General features: G+C 48.0%; 1 protein-coding gene across 1 annotated transcript in view; it reads right to left on the bottom strand.

The window, feature by feature from the left end:
- Mvb12b (multivesicular body subunit 12B) overlaps window positions 1-24,771 on the bottom strand; it is a 153,560-nt gene that overhangs the window by 111,442 nt on the left and 17,347 nt on the right. Inside the window, exons 2-3 of the mRNA XM_013021529.1 lie at window positions 7,391-7,498; window positions 2,388-2,484 (exon numbers count right to left, since the gene is read on the bottom strand). Of these exons, the coding sequence (XP_012876983.1) occupies window positions 2,388-2,484; window positions 7,391-7,498 (205 nt within the window). The remainder of the gene's footprint in view (window positions 1-2,387; window positions 2,485-7,390; window positions 7,499-24,771) is intronic.

Raw genomic sequence — 24,771 nt, 5'->3', positions numbered from 1 at the left:
CAAAAACAAAAACAAAAAAGTTAAAAACAAGTAGAATAGTAAAACTGAATAAGAGTGTGGACATCTATACTGGGAGGTATGGGAATCAGGCACACGCCCGGATCATCCCCAGAACAGGAGATTTCTGGGCGTCCACTGGCAGCAGAGGGGAGTAAAGTGGGTCTCCACGGAGGCCATGTGCTGCTGAAGGCTCCATGCCCGGCGAGAAGCACAGGTGATTCCTGTAGACATGGTCTACGTTCTCAAGAGAGAGAGAAGGAGCAAGGGCTGAGGAAACCAAAGCAGCAGCTAGGACACAAACTGCAAGGGGTAGGAAGAGCCCCCACCCCCATCCCCACTTGGCAGATGAGGAAACTGAGACCAGGAAGGTGAGGGGATCTGCCCAGGGCTGCACAGCTGTAAGTGGCAGAGTCAGACTGAATAGTAGGTAAGATGGATACCAGAGTCTAAGTTCTTCCAACCATGCTAGCACACAGCAGCTTGTTCTAAGAGGCAGGCGGGTCCTGCCTGGCTTCCCGGACCTGCATCTGCTTGCTGTCCTCCATCCCTCTATAACTCGGGCCATGCCAGGTGCTCTGCAAGGCAGCAAAGGAGGCAACACGGCCCTGACCTCTGCCAGTTTACAGTGCCAACAGTGCCTCCTGCTGGACATGGTAGCAAGGTGGGTCCTTGCCGGCAGGCCTGATGCCCTGTGGCCTGAGCTCCTCGCTCTTCTCCCGACTTGGCACCTGCAGCGCCTGGCCTGAAGCTCTGCAGAAAGGAGCACAAGCTGCCACAAGGCGACCTAATGCCAGACTGTCACCCGCATGGGCACACAAAGGATGGGGTCAGGGGGGCTTCCTGGGCCAAGGGAAGGCACTATGGGCAGGTAAAACAGCAACTCGCATACCTGGAGTCAGAAGAGAAAGGGTAGTGAGGAAGGCGTGGTGAGGACCGGGGCAGCAAGAAGTGGGGTGTGGGGAGATGAGGGATGCATTTCATGTGGAGAGGGGTGCTGTAGCTCCAGCACTGGGGAAATTATCACAAGGAAATCATTCCCAGTCTACACACACACAACTCATCAACAGAGTCAAAGATTCCTTCCTATCAAAAAAATTTCAGCTGGTTCTGTCCGGAAGCAGACAAGTTAATCTTACAATTCACATGGTAATCCAGGAACCTCCAGAATAGCCAAAACCAAATTGCAAGAGAGCAAGGTTGGAGGGTTTTAAACCTTTCTTTCAAATCTAGACTGTGTGGTAACCTCATAAGGAAAGACATATGGATCAATGGAAAAGAACTCCAAGTTCAGAAATAAAATCCTGTGTTTACAGCCCAGTGCTCCTTGACCAAAACACTGAGACCAATCAATGGGGGAGAGACGAGCCTTTTCCACAAATGGTGCCAAGACAACCAGACATGCAGATGCAGAAGGACATGGCTGGATGCTATTTCATAATTAACGAACAATGGACCAAAGACACCCAGGCACACAGACAGACAGACAGACAGACAGACAGACACACACACACACACACACACCTTTACAATAGGATCTGCCTGCTTCATTCAGGTAACAGAACTATGGCGGTATCTATACCAATATAGAGACTATTCTGTGGGAAATACCAGCAGGAAAATGGAAAACCGACAGTGACCCCAGAGAAGGCTGACTATGGAAGAATGTGAGCATAATGAAGAAGGAAAGGCAGAACTGCACACATGACTCATGCCACAGAAGGAGGAAGCTGCTGTGCAAACTCCTAAGGTGCTAACACAGAATCAAAAGTAAGCACAATACATGAATTACAGCAAAGTGAAGAAGTGTAAACATTTAGAAGTTTCCCAGCACTGTTGCACCACAGAACAAGAACAGCAGGACCAAAACCATAGTGCTTTGGTTCCAATGCTCCAGGTCCAGTGCTGTGGGGCCTGAGGTAGGTTCTGTTTCAGCAGTGTTTACTTCTGCCCAGCATGGCTCAGTGATCAAAAGATGTAGTCAAATTCAAGTCCTGTGTGCTCTAACTTGCAGTCTTTCTGGCTTACTTTCTAGTTTGCTGCATGAGACCAAAATGGACACATCATTGCCCTTCTGGTTCCCAAGCACCTTTTGATTTCCCTCTTTTTGCTTCTGGGTCTTGGGTCATGTTTGGCTTCAGGAGTATCAGAGGACAGACTAAAGATGGAGGCTGTCACCAGATTTCTGGTTCCATTCCTGAGGTGTTCACACACCACCACCAGGAACACTGCAGATGCCTCAGAGACCCAGGTAGACAGGCATCATGAGCAGCAGGCTCTGTTCCTGGCACACAGTGAGGTCTCCTAGTATATCCCAAGGAAAATCATCCAAAGTCCTCCTGGGGGAAAGAAGACTGGCACGGGACTGGCAGCACTAGGGGGTGACTCACGTGTGTCCACCGTCTCCTGGATTGGGATGAAGCCCACGGGCAGTGTGTCCTTGATGTCAATGAGCTTCATGTCCACTAGCACGTTCCCCAAATGACTCTTGGGAAGAAGAAAAGAGATACAGACGATTAATCTGAACCTGCCTGCGGTAGGTTGGCCATGTTGGCTTGAAGATGCATATTTAACACGATGACTCATGCAGCTTTACGACAGCAGGTTAATTAGAGTAGGTGACACTTAATGTTCCCTCATGGTTACACAGGGACTCCAGTGGCCCCCGGGAAGGAGTTTCATGTCCAGAACCTCAAGGCTACCTTCTCAGACTCAGCTTTGGTGAGCTGGACGGATGATCCAGAAAACTCTGTAGCTAGAACCCAGCAGAGGGTAGCTGTGCACAGGTCCCTGGACCTGCGGCCACTCAGCCCTGGGTGTCACAAACAGCAAAAGCCAGCAGGCTTGGGAAAGAGCAGCTTCCTGAGGACACCTGTAGGGAGAATTGCCACTGGACCCAGATGGGAGTGTGCACATAGATGCACATTTTGGTTATTAGATACTTTCTGTAAAAACTCCCAAGAATCATAAGCAGAGTAAATGCCCTGCTGCCTCCGTACTCCACGTCTTCTGAAAGGACATGCACAAAGGGCCTCTTACAGCTCCTGTTTAGTGATGGGATGTGGGGTCCACTGTGCGCACTTTACGTAACTGGTATAAAAACATCTTTCAAAGACTAGTGCCCCATTCTGTAACTGCAAGTGAGAATTCTTTGTGAGCACGCCGGCACTTGCAGCCTGCATTTCACATTTAGAAACAGCCCTAAAGAAATTTGTCCTGCAACTTAAATACACAGGGCCACCACAGAGATTTCAATAACATCTTCAGGGCCATTTGCAGCCTCATCAGAGCCAGTTAAGGGAAGAATGATGGGTTCTTGTCCCATATCTCTCCTGTTAGGATACAAAGCAAAACACTACATACCCCTATTTTCCCCTACCGTAGCCTCCAGAGCCCAGAATGACCTGTTCTCCTTTGGCTTGTCTGGACAGCCTTCCAGCCAGTCAGCCTATGCTCTGCCCTTGGCCACAACCTTGTAGGCCTTTGTTCCTGTCTTGCTGGGGGCTGGGGGAGGGTAGGGAGGGAAGGTTCCATCTCCAACTCCCTACCCAGGGAGCCAAGGACTCACTCTGCCACCACATGACACCAGAGTCTCTGAAAGTCATCAGGAAATTCCTGTCATCTAAACTAAGCCATGCCCCACTGTACTCTGTGTGTGTGTGTGTGTGTGTGTGTGTGTGTGTGAACTTTGTGTCCCTTTAGAATCTTACTTGTGAAATTATGTGTCTAAAATCTATGGTCCCACTAGAGCTTTAAATGCCATGGGAACCAAAATGATCTCTGCTCCCACCCCAAACCCAAGCCTAGCATAGTGCTTGTCCCACCACGGGTGCCTGATAGTTATCTGCCGAATCAATTAACGTTTGGGGGCACATTTTTCAACTGAGTGGGTCACTGAGAGTCAGAAATCAAATCAGATTTGCTTTAGGTGGCATATCATAAAATCTAAGCCATATCATAAAGAATTCTGAAAGTGTGTTTAAGAAATACATTATGAACCAAAAGTACACAAAGGAAATGAATTCCTCACACGGCAATATGAAGGTCAAGATGGCAAGTGGAGCCCGTGACGGGTGAGTTCGTGGCCTGCCATCAAGAATCCATTCTTTCCTCTCTGAGCATTATGACACTGGCCAACAATTTAGTGTTATTACATCCCAGATGGCGGGGGTGTGTGGGAGGGGGTTCCTCAGGAAGACAATGTGCACAGTTAGTGGGACATGACACCCCCGCCCCCGCAACGCGGAATAAATCTCTGACCGCTCGCCCAACTCACACACATCAGCTGCTTTCAGAATTGCCTGATCTAATCTATCATAATTTTTTTTCATGCCAGTTGCTTTTCCATGTCATCACTGCTTTCTGCATTGAGAAATTAACAACTGGGCATGTTTTGCTGCCCTGTAGATGGATGGGCATTCATCAATATCCTTCTCCAACGTCTTTGACTCGACAAGTTGGGTTTTACAGAAGTCAACTGCAAACCACTTAGCGACCAGAGCACGGGAGGGGGTGTGTGCCTCCATGAAAATAAGCACCAGAAAACCGTCCTGTGCATACCAAATGGGAGGCTGCACGGGTGAAGCTTCCTGCAGCCCAAGCGAGGCCCTCATGCTTGGGGCTGCCGCTATGCAGGTTTAATATACTTGGGCTGTGACACCATTAATTTTGCTTGTTCCTCTCCCCTCCCCCATCCGGGCTCCCTTTCATTTCCTCCTCATAAATATGAAGAACGTATTCCCAATCCTTGTTGAGCACATGATTCATGCCAAAAGCCCAATACGCACTGACTCAGTGTATTTATATTGTCTCTGGTAGCCAGTATTTGCTAGTATACTGTAATTATTTTTGACAACCTTGCATTTAAGGTAGCCACAGATAACCAACTTAATATTCAAATGTTCATAAATCCTTCTGTTTAATATCCTCCCTACCTAATCTATGTACATTATTATTACAGGTAATGCAGAAAGTACAGGGCATGAAAAGTGCAATTAATCTCCATCCTTCCCCAGGAAGCAATGTCACTCCGAAGCCGGGTTTCTGTATTAATAGCATTATTGGGGGAAAGGAATTTAGGTTCCAAAGGAGGCTCCCCAAACTCCTACACTGGGAGTCTCAAGTCACCTAATTAAGAATCTGCCCAGCTTTGAGGTCCCCCCCACCTTCCAGCACTGCTGGAAAAATTATGCTCTACAAAGCCATGGTTCAAACAGCAAGGGCCAGGACCGACTGGATGAAACCAGTTAAGATACCCCTGGTTCCTGTCCCACTTCACCTGGCTGGCAGTTGGGCTCTTGCCAACCCCCGAGATTCCATTCCAAATAAAGTTCATCCCTTGACCTGACCATCTCGATCCCATTTATTGTTCCCCAAAATGGAGCGAACCCAGTTTCCACACTGCATCGAAGTGTGGCAGGGGCTTCCTCCACTGCTCTTTTGCTCCCTGATACCCCTCAGCACCTCAATACTCAGCTGGGGATGGTCAACAAATCAATGTGTTCCATAGAACATAGGTACTCGGGACACACAAAACTAACAAGCCCTGGTGACATCTTTTTGGCTGGACTTGTCACTGACCACACTCCCTAGGGAGTGGTGCCTCTTTTCCCTGCAGGCCAGTGGAGAAAATGTAACTACACACACACACACACACACACACACACACACAGAACCAGAACTGGCCACAGAGGTCATAGCCGTCTTCTGCAGCTGTGACTGAAGCCTCTGTGGTCTTGGCAGATGAGCCTTAGAGACCAGGAAGGAACACCTGGAAGCTAAAAGGAGAAGGGTGCAGACAAGCATTAGTCCAGATCTGGGGACAGTCCCCTCACAGCCAGGCCGCAGGAGCGTGCTGACTGACCCTCCACAGGAAGCAGTAGTGGCCAGCAACAGAACAGAGGTGACAGGAGCTCAAAAGCTCCAGGGACAGTGATGCTGGTAGGCCCCTGGGAGGGGTGGTAGAAAAAGGAGGGTGATAGGACCTACTGATACCCTCAGGGGCTCATGTCTGGGAGGGCAATGCCACCACCAGGCTTGCTGTCTGCTGTCTCCTCCACGTTTGCTGTCTGGTGTCTCCTTGGGCTCCGGGGAGCGGTGGGACCTGCGTGGGTACACTGTACGTGCCTGGGCCATGTTCCCGGTATTCAAAACACATTTAAATCCCTGCAGTAAAAACACTCCCTGAGCCCACCAATGCCTTCTCCTCAGTCACAAAGTGCGCCGACTACAAGCAAATGCACGGCTCTTGTAATTAGGTGGAAAGAAGAAATGAATGTCCCAACACATTAGGAGTCAATATAAAAAAAACAGAACCAATGAATGACAGGAACAGGGAAGGCAGGGAGCGGGAGCCAGAACACCGCAGAGCCCTACCTGGCCACACCTGGGCTGGGGGCTGCGTCAGAAAGACTCTCCCCTTCATGCTTCTCAACAAGAAGGTTTCAAGTTGCTCTGGTTTTGGTTGATCTTATTAATCATAAACCAGTATTATTCCTTATAGTTAAATGTATAAAAGTGAAGTGGCAATTTTTAAAAAAAGATTTGCATTTGAGAGCGACAAGAACATTTAGCCAAAAATAAAATGCCCTCTCCTTCCCCCAACTTAAAAAAAAAAAGAAAATCTGAATGCTCCCTATTTGGGGCCAGGGAAAACAGGTGACGGTGGACAAGTCATAAACTTCAGGGTCTTGGTGTGTGTGGAAAGAGGGTGACCCTGGAGGCATTTACAGATGCCTGGGATTCCTCACCAGGGAAAGAAATTCCCTTCCCATTTTTGCTAAACTATTCATTAAAATGCTATATTGGCAAAGTCATTGTAAATACCTTTATAATTTCCTAACTTAGGGTCCAAGTATCAAAATTTACAATCTGCACGTGTGGATACCTACCTACAAAAATAACGGCAAGACCTATGTCCCAGAAAGACTCAGAGAGAAGGGAAAGGCCCTTCTGGAAATATGGCCATGTCTGAGGCTGGGTGTGGGGAGCCAGGAGCAGCCTTGGGGCCTCCCTTAGAGCTAAGCTGTACTGGCTGGCCAGCATTAAGCCAAGTTCACTGGCTACTCTCCCATGTATACTGCCCGGTGATTCACTGCTTGCTGCTTGGTGAGGAAAAAGTAGGTAAATGAGAGCTGGGAGAGAAATTTCCTGATGTCCTTTGGAGAAGACATTTTAATGGAATTCACTGTACACTTGGGTACATAGCTAATAACACTGTTAATAAATGGGACATACTGCTGGCTGCTGATGCTACCCAGTTCCCTAAAACCACAAATAATATGGCAATGAAAATAAACCACCACAACAACAACAAAAAAAAAGAGGAAATTTCCAAACAGAAGTGTAAATCACTTCTGCATTGTCAGCAAACAGAAATCACCACTAGACTTACATTTTCTTTGGAAAATGATCTTGTGAAACACAGGTATCTGGTAACCTTGGACTTGAATAAGCCGTCCTTCCAGAGGTCAGCATCCACGCCATCTGCTGTCTGTGCCACCTGCACCGGGGAGAGAGAGAAGAGAGTCGCAGGTAAGGCAAGACTGAAGGTGTGCACAAGTGCTGCTTCCATACCTGGTCCAATTAACACTGGCCCGAACTCTCCTGGCATCTCATTAGCTTGTTTCACCAGGCACACGGAAGAGAAGTTCCAAAAGGGGAAAAGGGAGAGTGTGAAAAATACAACTTCTAAAAATATTGTCCCGGGGGAAGCCATTGATTAAAGACACCCTGACAAACGTGGTCCTAATGAGGAAAAGAGCAACTTTTGTTATAATGGACCAAGAAGGGACTAGGAAGTCAGCACATTAGGCTGCTCATTAACAAGTACTGGGGGGGGGGGTTCAGAGAGGATGGCACAGGATGCAGAAAAAGACCCAATGGGGTGTGAAATGCACCTGAGAGAGGCACCCTGTGGTGGGGCTGGCCGGATCTCCTGCCTGGTGGGGGGCAGGAGTTGGGGGGAGTGGGGCAGGAAAGTCCCCTCCATGCTGCATTCTCCTGGTACAAGTCCCAAAAGGGGAATTCAAGGTCAGCAACCACATCATGATAGAAAGATCACCGCAGACTCAGTTCCCTGTTTCTAGTCTCACTGGGAAACCATTTTCTAGGAAGTGTTCAACGGTGAAAGCAGCTTTGATGTGCATTATTGGTCTGGGGTGGGAGGGGTGTGTGTGTGTGCTGGGGGAAGGAAGCACAAGGGCTGTGCCCTCATTCCCTTCTTCCCAGCTGCTCTGTCACTAGATGGCAAGGGCTCAGCCCGTGTGACACTGGGTAAAGCCTGCATGCCACTAGAACCATGTGGGGGCATCGGAAGATCCAGGGAACAGTGCCATCTTTCTAGGTCCATCCAAATGGGCCTTGGAGCCATGGTTTCCTGGCTGCTTTTGATTGTGCTTTTATGGTTTGCATAGAGATCCTGTCCTTGATCTGATGAGCTCCTAGACATTCTGACAAACTGCTAAAATATCTCCATTCTTTACACAAACTGCCTTGATCAAGTCCAGCCAGCACTGCATGCAGCCCACACTTCCGAGCAGCACAGGATGGGGAAGGGGCCCCCAGATACTCCTGGAGGCCACCCCAGCCACAGTCTCACAAGGTAAAAGGATTTTAATTTAGCAATTACTAGGATGGGGAAAAGAAAGGATTTTGTGCAAAGAGGCAAATCTATTTGTCCTGAATGCTGAAGGAGACTTAGAATTGGGTGATTTTAGGGATGGTTTGCTCTTAGCATGCCTCCATTTCTGTCCCCCACCCTGTTCCCCACGGTGCACTGTCAATAGTCTTCCCCATGGCGTCTCCATACTCTGTGGTCTGTGGTCTGGGCTGGAGTCCCTCGGCCTCCCTTTTGCAGAGGCATAGCCCTGGGGCAGCTTCTCACACCAGCAACACAAAGGCCCTTGCTTATTATCACTGTAGATTCTTCCTCCAGTTAAGTTGGAGGAGCTAAGGATCTACAAGACAAATGTCACAGTGAGAAGAGGGGACCCCATGACTGCCTTACGGCAGTGTCTGACCCCCAGTGCCCTGGGAATCCAGCCCAAGCTCACAGGCCCTGGGCCCCAGAACCTGAAAGGCAGAGGGAGGAGGGGAATGGGGAGCACCAAGGTCCTGGCAGCATGCAATCCACAGGCTTGAACTTGAAAGCCAGTGGCTTTGTTTGGCAAGTGGTCTGCTATGGGTAAAGTGGAGATGCTGCCCTCCCTGGGCACGGTGGGTTAGAGAAGAAGCTGCCAGTGAAAGGTAGTCACCCTGGGTATGAACGCTCACAGGGAAGCACTGGCAAAGGCAGCCGTAAGATTCCAAGTGAGGACAGATTATCACCAGGTCTTGGTTTTGTCATTTGTCTTTGCAGTGCTAGCAATGGAGCCCAGTGCCTCACACGTGCCAGACAAGGGATCTACAGCTGAGCCAACCCCTTATTTATCGTGATGTCATAAATATCAGGATTCACAAAGTCCTCCATTGTCACCTGGGGTTTAGTTCTGACCTCTGCTCCCGAGATTCCTTCCCCATCTCTGGGCCAAAAGCCAGTCTTCCAAACACATATGCAGCACGACAAGACCTGGGGACTGTGGCTCTCTCCAGGACTAGGTGACACCTCTTGTGGTTGATATCTTACCAACTGTGCCAAGCATAGAAATTTTGCTACAGGAATGAATGAACAAGCCAGAGAGAGGTGGGCAAAAGCTTACCTGGCTACCCAGGTGACATGGTAAGTGAAGCTTCCAGGCCCAAGCCCACAAGATGGCTGTCACAGAAGCCGCCCTCCCTCCCTTCCCAGCTACCACATTGTGAGCCGTGAGTTCTCATACCCCTGAGGCCACTGCTCCTCCAGGCATCTCGCCCATTCCCAGCATCGTTGCTGGTAACCACAGGCCCTCCAGACCCTGGCATGGACACACACACACAGACACACAGACACACACTCACTCCCCTGACTGCCCTTTCTCTCCAGCCTTTCTTCCCAGCATGCAGAAGCCACTGGAGGTAGAGCCAGAAGTGGTCCAATAACCAGGGCCCAATAGATCTCTCTCTTTCCTGCCAATAATCATCTAAAATGATAGAGAAAGTAGGACAAGAGGGAAGCCAAACGCAGGTGAGATGTGACCCATGCCACCGTCTAAGGGCCTGTCCATGGGGACAAGTGCTAGAGGGGGTGACTTACACCCTGAGCCCAGGCCCTGCCCGAGGTGCCACCAAATGCCACTGGTAGGTGGGGAGGGGGGGAGCTCAGGGCTGCATTGAGTGGGCAGGAACTAAGTCTATAAGAAAGCAGCAGGACTTCGAGTGGATGGCTCTGTAATCCTAGCTACTCAGGAGACTGAGATCTGAGGATCATGGTTCAAAGCCAGCCCTGGTAGGAGAGTCCATGAGACCCTTATCTCCAATTAACACCTGCAAATCACTGTGGCTCAAGTGGTAGAGAGCTTGCCTTGTGCTGAAGAACTGAGGGACAGCGCCCAGGCCTAGAGTTCAAGCCCCATGACTGCAAAAAAAGAAAAAAGAAAGAAAAGAAAAGAGAGAAAGCAGCAGGGCTCCCATGTTTCCCCAGACCTGTCATCCCATTTCTACAGAAAGGGCACATCAAGGCTCAAGACCTCTGAACCTCAGCCCCAAAGGGAAGGAGTGAAAGGAGAGGAAGGGGTGTGGCTTCAGACTGAAGACAGGGACTTATCTGTGCAGGCTGAGTGGTGCCCCAGCACCTCCTTCTTGCCCCAGATAGCCCCTAATACTGGATACTGAAGGCCTGGTTTGGAGGAGCAGAAGCATTGTGGGGGTGACTTCCCACAGGCCCTCCATGTCCTGGGGAACAGGCCTCCCGCTCTGCTTCAGCTCCAGCTCCATCAGCCAGTGAATCATACCTAAATATCAACTGACAACAAAGGACCACTAGGCTCTGGGGACAAGTCACAGATATGAACAAAGTACCCCAAATGCAAAGCAGCGAACTGGAAGCAGCATACATAATAGGAAGAAATCAAGAAAGCTAAAAGAACAACCTAGACCACAATCAAAACCCTCCAGGGAGGAGTGGGTTTTTTACACCCGACAAACAAGAACAAATACTGTGACAATCCTTAGGAACACTGTGAAAATAATATAAAGAGATCAGGAACCAATAAATAAGAGCTAAATGGCTGGTGGCTCATGCCTGTAATCCTAGCTACTCATGAGAGTGAGATCAGGGAATCATGGTTTGAAGTCATCTCAGGCAGAAAAGTAGGATTCTATCTCCCAGATATCTAGCAAACAGCTGGCCAGAAGCTTGCCTCAAGGGACAGAGCACCAGCCAAGCAAGTGAGCCAATCAAAAATGAAGTCCTGAGTTTAAACTCAAAAGTCCCAGGGGGAGGAGGAAAAGGAAGGGAAATATAAAGTTAACACTTAAAATTGAAAAAAAGAAAAAAATTGTCCAAGCACCAGAGACTCACACCTGTAATACTAACTACTCAGGAGGCTGAGATCTAAGGATTGCAGTTCAAATCCAGCCCAGGCAGGAAAGTCCGTGAGACTCTTATCTCCAATTAACCATCAGAAAACTGGAAGTGGCACTGTGGTTCAAGTGGTAGAGTGCTCCTCTCAAATGAAAAAAGCTCAAGGACAGTGCACAGGCCCTGAATTCACATGCATCCTAAAAAAAAAAAAAAGCATCTGTATGACTGAGCAAATGAAATAAATATGCTTTGTCCAAGAAAGAAAATCCACTCCAAGTTCATTGATTGATAAAGAAATACTCAGTCTCTGTGCTAGAATAGCTTGTAGCCACATAGCCCAAAGTCTAACCAAAGTCTGTGAGGAAGAGGTTAGAAGAGAACAAATGTTGTGGATAGGTAAAACACAAAATAAACAGTGTGTCAAATTACTCTGACATATGGAGACTGTGCATCAGGGAAGAAAATCTCACAAGGTTGAAAGCAACTGCTCCTGGGAAACAGAGGGGGATAGTGGCCGGGCCATGTCAGTTCTCATATGCTCTTAGATTTGTATCTGTACATACACCCATCACTTTGTGAAGATTAAAGCACATTTTAACTGTAGAAAGCCAGTAGCTGGATGGACGGACATGGAAAATGGTGTGGAGTTCAGGGTTCCTTTAGACAAACTGTCGGTAGCATCGAGGATTTCCTTAGTGGCACAGCATGCTCTCACTCCTACATGGCACTTGCTGTGTTTCTAAGCTGGCAATCGTGTCTAAAATGGCACATGGCTGGGCCCATTACTCCACTACCTGGTGTCCATGAAGAGTTAACTTTTGGTTGCTTCAAACAGGGCTATAATGCTTGGGGGGGGGGGTAAGTCCTAGCAGGGTGATAGCCATTGATGCAGCCTGGACAACGGGGCTTATACTCAGATCTTTCTCCTCCTCACACAGCTGGGCGTCTGATTCCCTTCACATTCTGGAAGACACAAAGAGTGTGTGTGTATGTGTGTGTGTGTAAGAGAGAGAGAGTGTCAGATACACACACAAGACAGACAGACAGACAGACAGGAAGCTGGAACAATAGCCGGAGAGAGGTAGGTCTAGCTTCCTATAGATCCTTCCTACAGGATCTGTTGCATCTGTTTAGGAACTTTGAGATAAAACAAAAGAATGCTGTTTAAAGAACCTGCCACTCTTGGAAGTGGCACTGTGGCTCAAGTGATAGAGTGCTCACCTTAAGCTGAAGAGCTGAGGGACAGCACCCAGGCCCAGAGTTCAAGCCCCATGACCCACCGGAAAAAAAAAAAAAAGGAATGAAAAGAAAGAAAAGCAAAAGAACCCACCACCCAGGGTTGCACTGTGCCTTAGACACTGGCCTAAGCAAGTTTTATGCACTTTTTCACTCCAATGACATCAGTACTGCTCACTCCCCAAACTTCATTCAATTTGCAAAGAAAAAACTAAAACTTTAATACATTTGCTCCAAGCCACTCCCTACATGCAACCTGGTCACACTCAGGAGCCCTGCCTTTGGGGAAATGCTCTTCAGACTGCTGGCAAGCATCTATATGGAACTCACCATAAGTGCTAATCAGATGGAAAGAGCCAGTCAGCGCCACTTTGAAGACCCCCAGCTTTCCCCTGGGTTGGAGGGAGCTGGGAGCACAGCATCAACACAGTGCTGAAATCTGCAGCAGAAGGGACACGAGGACCCATTTGGAGCAAGAGGTATTGAGAGCTTGCTCTGAGGACAGATGGAATGGAATACTATGCCACAGCCTCTGCATCCCCTCCAGACCCCCTCCAGACCTCCTCTAGACTGCAGGTGGAAATGCACTCCCACTCTTACAGTAGGAAGAGGGGCGCCTAGGAGAGGTGCTTAGGCCCCAGGGCTCTGCCCTCAGGAATGGCCTGAGGCTGATAGTGTGAGAGGGTTGGAAGCTTGAGGGGAACAAGTTTGGCCTCCAGGTGTTCTTTCCTGTGCTTTCTCCCTGGTGAAACCTTCCAACAACAAGAAGACTTTCACTAGATGTGGCTCCTCCATCTTGGATTTCCTCATCTCCAGAACCTGGGACAAATAAATTTCTGTTGCTTATAACTTATCCAGTCTGTGGTTTCCTGTTATACCAACTGAAAACAGACTAAGCCATAGTTGATACTAATTTTCATACCAAAATGCCTTAGTTACTTTGTGAGACCTAAGTCTAACATAGTTTTGTGGCTTTAAAGGGTGTCATATATTCAGGTAAGGCTCGAGGTCTTCATACTCTTTTGCTTATAAGACAGAACTCAAGATTGCTTAGGACACACATTCACAGGACACACATTCACAGAAACCATGGGAAATTTGAGCCACCACATCTCAGGAAAAGTAAGCTAGTTGGGGGGACACACACTTTGGGGTGGCCTGAGCAAGGTGTGCATATACAACCTGTATTCTAGCTTCTCCTCTGCTCTCTGGCTAAGCATTCTCCACTCACTTCTGCTCACTTACACAACATTTATTCTCCAAAAACCATTAGCACAAGTGACTCACTTGATATAGCATTCATAGCAATGGCCATGAAGTAGCTGCAGTTCCTATCTGATGAAGAAACTGCACAACCAAGGATCCTAGTTTCAGAAAGTATAGTACATCCATGCAATGGCTGGTTCTGCTTTTAGGATGGTAGACACATACAGAATTATGTCTGTGATAGGTTGGGTGGGGCAAAAACAGCAAATCAAAAAGTTTGTGAGAGAATATAGTTAAATGGCTCTCATAAAGGAAAAAAAAACAAGGAAAAGACAAACAGTTCAGTTGAAAAAATGGACAAGGCTATCAACTCAGCAATTTCTAGAGCATCACAAATAGCCAACAAATACGAAGGACTGGTAAACACGGGCAATTATTAAATTCCAAAGAGAACAACACATGGAGACTTTTTCTGTGAGGGCTAGGGGTGGCAACACTTAGCACCCAGGGGCTGCGGAAGTAGACACCACTATCACTGCTAAGCACTGGGAAGGACAACTAGTTAGGTACATCTGACGCTGTCATCAAAAAAGTTGAAATTAGTCTGGTGCCAGTGGCTCATGCCTGTAATCCTAGTTACTTGAGAGGCTGAAAACTAAGGATTGCAGATCAAAGCCTGCCCAGGCAGAAGAGTCCCCATGAGACTCTTATCTCCAATTATCCACTCAAAAACCAGGAGTGGCACTGTGGCTCAAGTGGTAGAACGCTACCTTTAAGCATGAAGAGGCTCAGGGACAGTGCCCAGCCCTATAACTGATAAAAATAAAATAAAATAAAGCCTTGAAATTTGGAAATAATGGAGGGAGGATGATGGAAGGGCTTACATTGATCAAGGTGCATTGAACTCATAATCTGACAAATTAAAATCCCTTTGTACGACTACTTAATAATAAAAAATACATTAAAGCCTTGAAACCACGTATATCCTGTGATAAAAGGTAGACTCCAAAGATGTGTCAGCTGGTACACATGGGGCACACAGCATTGTCAAGCGTGCTGAGTTTCTGGGGACCCAAAGCTGCCTTGATGCGGACAGAGCATTGAAAGAGATGGACCATTCTCTGACCCCCAGGAGCCACATTCTAGATGAGGAAAGGCACATAGCAAACATAAAACCAAACCTGAGATGATCTCAGAAAAAGTGGCATGTAGGAAGTGAGACCAACCGGAAGGAGAGCAGGTCTAGAGGGGTGTGCTCTGAGGAGGGAGGGGAAAAGTCTGACCTTTAAGATCTGGGAGGGGGTGAACTCCTTGAAGAACCAGTAGTAAACCTGAAGTAGATAAGCTGTAGAGAAGAAAGTCTGGCCAGCTCTTTCTGGATCCAGGTAAGCTGGGAAGGGCTCTCACAAAGGCAAAAGTGAACAAGGACACTGCCATTCTCATTCTCATGATTAGGCAACTTTAAGGACATAGATTTATGAACACAGATGGCTCACAAAATAGTTTACAAAACAGTTTGGACATCGTGGTCCCAATGTTATGTTTTAAAAGTAATCTGTATGAAATGGAAGAGAGTGCAGCAAGGGGTGACATTGTCAAAAAAGAAATGTACTCTTGGGCTGGGAAAGTGGCTCAGTGGTAGAGCGCTTGCCTTGCATGCATCAGCCCCTGGGTTCAATTCCTCAGCACCACATATACAGAAAAAGCCGGGAGTGGCGTTGTAGCTCAAGAGGTAGAGCACTAGCCTTGAGCTGAAGAGCTGAGGGACAGCGCCCAGGCCCAGAGTTCAGGACCACAACTGACCAAAAAAAAAAAAAAAAAGAAATGTACTCTTACCTCACTTACGTAACAGTAACCCCACTGTCCATGACCTTTATAAAAAAATTTAGCCAGGCACTGGTGGCTCACACCTGTAATCCTAGCTAATCAGGAGGCTGAGATCTGAGGATCACGGTTCAAAGCCATCCCAGGCAGGAAACTCCATGAGACTCTTATCACCAATAAACCACTAGAAAACCGGAAGTGGTGCTGTGGCTCAAGTGGTAGAGTGCTAGCCTTGAGCTGAAGAGCGCAAGGACAGCGCCCAAGCCCAGAGTTCAAGCCCCACAACCGACAAAAAAAATAATCTGTATAAAAAAGGATCTATGAAAATATAAATATAAAGCAAAGTATTAGACACTATTTAACTCTGGTCAGCTGAAATTATGGTGTTTTTTTCCCTTTTAAATGCTCTGTGACTTGCCTGTATGTTGTGCTACTTTTTTCTCTTAAATGAGCTTTTTTAGAATAAGAAAAATTATAATTGTTAAAGACTTCATTTGATGGGATGAGAATTCTAAATCCGGCTGGGTTTAAACTTGAGAAATCCCTTGTAAATCAATCAGTTACCCCACTAAGGCAATCAGAGAGGAGGCCGCAAGCCATTCGCCAAGGAAAGCTCCTGGGCCTCTGAATCCAGTAGCTTTGGCCCATGGGGAAATGCTCTCCATGCTAACCACCCATTTCAACACCCTGTTTACACCCTGGGGTTTAAAGAGGGCCCACCCACAATTCAAAGGTGTATTTTGGGGCCAGGAAATTCTGCAGACATTCCGGAGGAAATATCTGGCTGCCACTCTGAACAAGAATGAAGTTCAAAGGCCTGCGGACACGTTAGATCATCCACTGTGGAAATCCAACACTTGGCCCAGATCAGAAATGACTGAATTCTTCATCACCGCCCTTTGCACACCGCTTGGAGGCAGGGAGTGGATCCAACCACCCTAATGCTCTCTGCAGAGTTACTGGTGAGGACTCCAGGGTCTTCCTGGTTGGCTTTTGGTTCCAATTTGATTTGCCTCATTATTTTATATTCTGAACAGACAGCTCAAGTCTGTCACAGCTGAAATGTCTGATACTTTTAAGCAAAAGAAATACATGGCTCTGTCCCTAAGAAAGACTGATAGGTGTTTCTCAGTCTCCTGAGTTGAAGGCATAAGGACAGCATGGGCCATCCATCCCCACTGGCCCAGTGCCTCTTGGAGTCTGCCCTGCTTCCCTGTGATTCGTGCATCAAACAAGTCTTCTCCAGGCATGCCCACCGGTCTTGCCTCCTCCCATGGCTCCTCCCCTCCCTCCCTCATTCTAAACAATGTCATTCTCTGCACCCGGCTGAAATAACTCATGGCTGCAGAGCCTCCCTGGTGATACCAGCCACTGAACTTGGGTTTGGGAAGTTAGGTGGATTTGAGTTCAAGTCCTAGCTCTGCTGCTCACACGTGGGAGTTCCCAAAGACACACATCAACTGTCTTGAGCCTCATGGAAAAATGGAAAACAGCAATATTCTCTTACTCATAGGATGAGCTGTGAGGATCATATGAGAAAAAACACAACAAACCATAAATCATTTATCCCCCACTCATTTCAGGCCTACTGTAATGAGTACAAATTAAAAGACAGATAATGACAGATCTTGGTGAGAATGTGGGAAAAAAAAAAAAAACCCAGACCTGCTGATGGCATGGAACCTGGATTTGGCCACTTTGGATACCACTGTGTGCAGCTCCTGCTGATTCAACATCAGTTAGCATCCAACTCACAACTTCTATCCTAAATAAAAGCTCAAGAGAAAAGAAAAAAAACATACATCCAACGAAATCTGGCATGTGAAATGTTTACTATGAAGTTTTCATAACTTTCCAACAGTGGAAACAACCCAAATGTCCACTAACTGATAGGCAAAGCATGGTTTAGCTCCACAATGGATCATTATTCAGTCATAAAGAAGAATGAAGAGCTAGTACATAACAGCATAGACAAACTCTGAAAGCATCATGCTAGATGTCCCAAAAGTACTTGGATTATATGGTATTGATCATATAAGCTATCCCAAAGAGAAAATCCACAGGGACCAGAGTAGGGCTGGTAGTTGCCAGGGCTGAGGGAGGGGGAGGAGATGGCTGTCAGGGAGGAGGGGCTCTCCCAGGGGATGACTGTGTTCTGTAATTACAATGCAATAACAGTGTGCAACTCTGTGACTATACTCAAAACCACTGAACTGTACACTTTCAAAGAATGAATTTTATGGTATGTGAACTGTGTCTCAATAAAAAAAATTAAAAAGGCACTTAGTGTAAGATATGTTACATGGCAGACACTCAAAAATGTTGGTTATGTATTATTATTTCTGGCCTCCAAAGTAAGGTCCTGTAGATGTGTATCCTAGGCTCCCTGAGACAGCTTTCTTCAGCCTGTGTGGGGCTCAGGTGTGAGGCTGGGGAGGTCGTGAGAGGCCGATTCTCCTGTGGGCCGGGAGGAAGAGGGCAGAGCTTCATTTCCAGCCGAGGCCCTGAAGACTAGGCAAAGCTCATGAACTGATGGCTCTCTTGACCAACTTTGGCCTCCTTGACTGAAGGCAGTGCTAGGGATGGAGTGGCCCATGGTGGGAGAGGAGAGAGGCACTCAGCAGGGCAGGTGGCATCCCCTTATTCCAGGACTCCAAGAGGGAGGGCCTGGGCCATAGTGCTTTGGCCTCTGCCATACCTCGAGGGCCAGGTCAGGATGTGGCGCTGTGGGCAGCAGCCTTGGTGGCTGACAAACATCCAGGTGAGTCATTCTGCTCAGCCACGGGACATATCTGTCACAGAGCCTCTGGTGACGACAGTGACTGAAGCACCAACAACCCAATCGCCAGCATGCTCACGCCAGACAGCCATGGCAGAACAAAAAGCCAATCACAGCCTACTTGATGCCAAAAACCAATTCTACATTAAAGATTAAATACAAAAAGGAAAACAATTTTAGAAGAAAACATATAATACCTTTGTATTTTGATAGAAGGAATTACTGAAGAAATAGGCATGCGTACTATTCAGTGCTGGTGACCTTTACTCTCTTAAAAAACTTGCTGGGCTCCAGTGGCTCATGCTGTCACCCTAGCTACTCGGGAGGCTGAGATCTGAGGATTGCAGTTCAAAGCCAGCCCAGGTAGAAAAGTCCTTATCTCCAATTAACCACTCAAAAACCAGAAGTGGAGCTGTGGCTCAAAATGGTAGAGCTCTAGCCTTGAGCAAAAGAGCTCAGGGACAGTGCCCAGGCCCACAACCAAAACAACAACAAAAATACAATAAAAAACTTAGGCACGCACACAGCCTAGCTGCACACTGGCTGGAATCTGGGCTAACCACCTCTGTCCATACTCCCAATCTCTACTCTCCTGGGTCAGACTAGCAGAGAACACAGCATCTCAAAACATGGTCAGAGGTGATTCAAGCCCTTGTTTCACTTAGTTGTAGCTGTGTTCCCTGGGTTGCCTTCCTTACCCTCTCTGATCCTCAATTTCTGTCTCTATAGATAGAAACAGCAGATGTGATAATAAGAATGGAAAAAAACAAGGCAGCAAAGCATTTGCCCACGACCTATACACCGCCATCATTTACCCCTAGCAAACCTTGGGTGTTGGATCAAAACCATGGCTACCCCCTCCTGCCACCTCTGCCCCTGGTGAACGTGGGTGGTGGTGGTGGAGGATAGGAAGCACTGCTTCCCTTCCACACCCAGGTGGATCCCCTCATACACATCAGCCAGCACCAGGGCCCACTCATCCCTCCCAGCCACAGTCTTTACTTTTCTCCCTGCAAATATTGACAAAGCACTCGTGCTCTGACTGTGGACAAACAGATACGAGCCCCGTCCCTCCTGCAGGGGACAGCACGCACGTAAGGCAAGGCAGCTGGGAGGGAACAGGTAAGGAGCCGGATGGCCCGGCTGTGGACTCAGCTCGGTGTGACCTTGCAGAGCACCGGGCTCTCTTCTCTGCTTTCTTATTTGTTATTTCTGTCCTGCTGCTATGGAAGTGATAGTGCAAAGCAGAGGTGCTTCGGCACTGTGGGGGAACACGCAGCTGAGCGCAGCTCTGGGGATGGGAAAGTCATCAGGGTAGGGAAGGAGAGGCAGGATTTGTCATAGAGCATCGCCAGAGCCACAACAGGGAAGAGGAGAGTCCCAGCCCGCCAGGGGAGGATGTCAGGAAGGTTAGAGGTGGGGTGGGGAATTTGTGGGCTGAGCTGTGGGGCATGGAGGGGAGAATGGAGATCAGGCTAGCTGTGTCCATGATGATGTGAGGTCAGATCTGCCCCCCAAGGGAGCAAGATGGAGAGGAAGAAGGAGAAGAGCTGAAGAAAGCTGGGTAGGGATGCTAGAGGAGGAGTGTTGGGGGAGGGAGAGAGGGAGCAGAGCCTCCTGGAAGATGCTTTGGCTGGGACAGGAGTGAGATTTGCACGTGGGTGGAGGCAGAATGAAGAACCTTTCAGACAGGGTGCTGGGAGGCCTCTGGGCTGTGGTGGCAGGTTCAAAAGAGGGGCAGTGAGGGGCTGGGGCTGATTTTGGGGGTGAGTGGAGGTGTCTGCGAACCACAGCCCAACCATGGGCATCTTGTCTAACCAGAGGTGGGATATGGACCTGGTGTGAGCTGGAGAGGGGGCAGCCAAGTGCAGGAGGACCCAATTCCCACTGCACAGCTGGAGAGGGTGGGCAAGAGATCAGGCAGCAGAGAAGGCTGTGCTGAGCCCCCTGCAGGAAAGTACTACAGAGGGGAGATGAGGGACAGCAGAGCAGAACACAGGGGAGAGGACCCAGAAGGGATTATATTAGTCTTGGGGTGGCCTAGGGAAATACTACAACAATACAGTAAGAAAACATAAGGCAATATCAAGCAGGTTATAAAGTAATGTATAGAGCAGAATACACACACACACACACACACACACACACTCATGGAGGAAAATCAGAAGGACACAGGACACAATGTGAGTGGTGGCTTTCGTTTGAGTGGCAGGCGTATGGGCCATTTGTCTTTATCTTGGATAGCCAACCTTGGACTGGGATAAGAGGACTAGGAGGAAGCCCGGGGTGGGACACTAGGGAGGGCTGAAGCCAGAGCAGAGAACCATTGGGGGAAGAGCATCCGAGAAGCCGGCAGGGCCATGAAGCTGATGGCCTTGGCTTGTTCAGCACAGAGTAGACAGCAGCGCGTTTCTGTGGCGAGTGGAGAAGGAAGAGGCTGACAGAGCAAGGGAGGGACTGAGCATGGCGACCACAGGTAGGAAAGTGGAGGGAATGTGCGTGGGGGTGGATGAATGAGGAGGGAGGAAGGCTGCGGAAGGGCTCTGCTCCCCACCAGCCCTTTCCTCACGACAGCCACCCCTTTGCCTGGGAATGTGATCCCAGGTAGGAACTCCGTCAGACACACACGTCAGGCACAAGGCCTGCACCTGGTGGAGCCTTAATATGTAGCTCTCCAGAGCTTGACAAAACCCCTCTCTGGGCCCAGGAAGTTGGTGATTTTTTTTTTTTTAAAGAGCAAACAGCTGGTGTAGGAGCCCATAGAAGTTCTCATTTGCAAGCACTGCATGTGGTTCAAGATCTTGGAGACCCCGCCCCTCTAAGCACCTAGTTTTTTTTGTTTTTGCTTTTGTGTCAGGCCTAGAGCTTGAACTCATGGCTGGTGCTGTACCACTTGAGTCACGGCTCCTGTTCCTCTAAAGCCTTCAGAACAAGAAGGAAGCCCTTCCATTGGAGCTGAAGCAATGGATGTCTATGTAGTCCCAACCTAAAGAAGCTGGTTCTGGGCGAGCCTCAGACAAGGAGGTGATTCCGCTAACTGTGTAATGTCTGTGCTTGCCAGCAGGGGCTTAGCAAGATTGTAGAGAAAGCAGTGATCCTAGGATCAGCCAAAACCCCTGGGAGCCTGCCCAGCTTCCCCAGGACTTGGGAATGGAGCTGGCCTGCATACTGGTACAGGTCCTGCCTCCCAGTGTGGCCACCACCTCTCTCCATCTCTCCACCAAGACCATTGGGGGGACTGAGACAATCCACTCTGGCTCTGGGTGTCTTACAGGGGTAAAGAAGCCCAGAAGAGACTACATAAGACAAGGAGGGCAGGAAGAGTGTCAAGTGCTGGGATGTAAGAGAAGCTGAACTCGTCCTGTTCATGAGTCATGCTCAGTGACAGGAGACAAGAAAGCAAAGGAGATGAACTGGCCGGTGTGGCTAAGTCACTCTTCTTATTTACTCAATTACTCAGCTCTCAAACCATACTGCTGGCTGTAATTGCATTCCAATTCATGTTTAACACAAACATAACTTAGCTGGATGTTGGCATCCAATCTCCCAGGCACAGAAAGGCAGGAGAGAAAAGAGGCAGCGGATTCAATTCAGTAAGCATCCCTCACATGCCTGGTGGAGTCTGACCCACCCAGGCCCTGTGCTGGGCACAGGGTGAAGCTCTATGGAGGCTACCGGGCCTCAGCCGGCAGAGGCGGGGTGCATAGGGAGAGATGCACTCACCCACAGCTAGGATGAGTGCTAAGAGCTGCAACAGAAGAAAGCAAAGTAGTTATCAGAACCCAGAGCCAGAACAGAACTCCATGAGAAGAGGGTGTGTGTGTGTGTGTGTGTGTGTGTGTGTACAGAACTCCATGAGAAGAGGGTGTGTGTGTGTGTGTGTGTGTGTGCATGTGCACGTATACAAAGACAGATGGCAAAGCACCTCAGAAACTGTGTGGAGTTCAAGAAGCTCTGGGGTCTGTGGAGGACACCAGTGCAGTCTATCCATTGGATAAACACCTAGTGAGTGTTACTAAGGTACTGAGCATCACTAGAAAGTTAAACAATCAAGGCTAGTACCAGTGGCTCACACCTATAATCCTAGTTATTTGTAGATGGAGTGCAGGAGGGTTACAGTTCAAGGTCAACCTGGGAAAAAAAGTTCACAGGACTCCATCTCAGCTACTAGTTTGGCTTAAAGGATATGTCATCTCAGTGACATGGGGGGCTGAGATTGGGAGGACCATGGTTCCAGCCAAGCCTAGGGAAGAGAAAGCTCACAAAACCACATCTCCATAGAAAAAGCTGAGTGTAGCAGCTTACATCTGTCATCCCAGCCATGGTGGGAAGAATAAAGAAGAACATTGTGGTCCAGACCAGCCTGGCCCTATCTCAAAAATAACCAGAGTAAAAAGGGCTAGGGGCAAAAAAAGTAACCCAAGCAAAAAGGGCTAGGGGCAAAAAATAACCCGAGCAAAAAAGGCTAGGGGCAAAAATAACCCGAGCAAAAAGGGCTAGGGGCAAAATAACCAGAGCACAAAGGGCTAGGGGCAAATAAAGTAGTAGAGTACACGCCTACCAAGCATGAAACGCTGAGTTCTAAGAAACACAGTACTGCTTAAAATGAGAGGGGCGGGGGAGAGCTTGAAGCTGGGTGCTGGTGGTATGATGTAGGAATTACCTGTTCCTTGAAATATTGGTGATTGAACCTAAAACCAATTTGGGCCTAGTTCTCTTGTTGGAAATAATTCCCTAATAACATTTCCAGTTTCCTTGGATACATAAAGAATAGGATGTCGTCTTTCTCCTTTTTCTTTCCTTTTCCTCCTCCCCTTCCTCCTCCTTCCTCTCCTCCTCCTTCTCTTCCTGCTTTGTCAGTTGTAGGGCTTGTTGGTTCTGGGCCTGGGCGCTGTCTCTGAGCTCTTTTGTTCAAGGCTAGTACTCTACCACTTGAGCCACAGCTCCACTTCTGCTTTTTGAGTAATTAATTGAGATAAGAGTCTCACAACTTTCCTGCCCGGGCTGGCTTTGAACTGTAACCCTGAGATCTCAGCCTCTTGAGTAGCCAGGATTACAGGTGTGAGCCATCAGTGCCTGGCAGGATTTCCTCGTAAATAGCAGTAGAAATTATCCAACACAGCAAGATTTTGGCTGCACACAAAAGCTATACATCATCTTTTCTTAAACTTTTCACATTTGTTTATTTTACTTCCTTTCACTATCAGACTTGCCAGTTTATTATATGCCTTTTACAAAGAATTTCAATTCTCAATAACTTTCCCCTTTTTTTCTTCTACTTTTTTTTTTGTATAGTGTGCCAATCCTGGGGCTTGAACTCAGGGCCTGGGCACTGTTCTGAGCTTTTTTGTTCAAGGCTGGCACTCTACCACATGAACCATAGCCCCTCTTCTAGCTTATTTGGTGATTAGTTGGAGAAAAAAAATCTTACAAACTTTCCTGCCCGCACTGGCTTCCAATCATGATCCTCATATCAGCCTCCTGAGTAGATAGGATTACAGGTATGAGCCACCAATGCCCACTCTTTTCTCTTACTTTACTTTTTTTTTGTATGAGTGTTGGTCCTGAGGTTTGAACTCAGTCTGGGTGCTGTCCTTGAGCTCTTTCATTCAAGGTTAGTGCTCTACCACTTTGAGCCACAGCTTTACTTCCAGTTTTCTGGTGGTTAATTGGAGATAAGAGCCTCATAGGTTTTCTTCTCCCCGCTGGCTTTGAACCATGACTCTCAGATCTCAGCCTCTAGAGTAGCTAGGATTACAGGCGTGAACCACCAGCACCCAGCTTTCATTTAATTTCTGATTTTTCCTGTATTTTTTCTATATGTTTTTTTCTGTCTACTTAAGAAACGAGACACTACCAATCTAATATAGGTGCTACTGGAGCCCCAATAAAAGAGAAATGAAAAGAAATGTTGAAATAATGACCAGAAGTTTTCCAAATTTGGTGACAACTATAAATCCACAATTTCAAAAACATTAATTATCAAGTAAAATAAACATTAAGAAAAATCAGGGCTGGAAAGGTGGCTCAGTGGTAGAGCGCTTGCCTTGCATGCATGAGGCCCTGGGTTTGATTCCTTAGCACCACATAAGTAAAAAGAAAAAAAGCCGGAAGTGGCGCTGTGGCTCAAGTGGTAGAGCGCTAGCCTTGAGCTGAAGAGCTGAGGGACAGCGCCCAGGCTCAGAGTTCAGGCCCCAGGACCAGAGGGGAAAAAAAAGGAAGGAAGGAGGAAAGAAGGAAGGAAGGAAGGAAGGAAGGAAGGAAGGAAGGAAGGAAGGAAGGAAGGAAG

Source organism: Dipodomys ordii, unplaced genomic scaffold (genome assembly GCF_000151885.1).
Source record: "Dipodomys ordii isolate 6190 unplaced genomic scaffold, Dord_2.0 Scaffold55, whole genome shotgun sequence".
Lineage (NCBI taxonomy): Eukaryota > Metazoa > Chordata > Mammalia > Rodentia > Heteromyidae > Dipodomys > Dipodomys ordii.
This window is presented reverse-complemented; position numbering and strand designations above follow the sequence as displayed.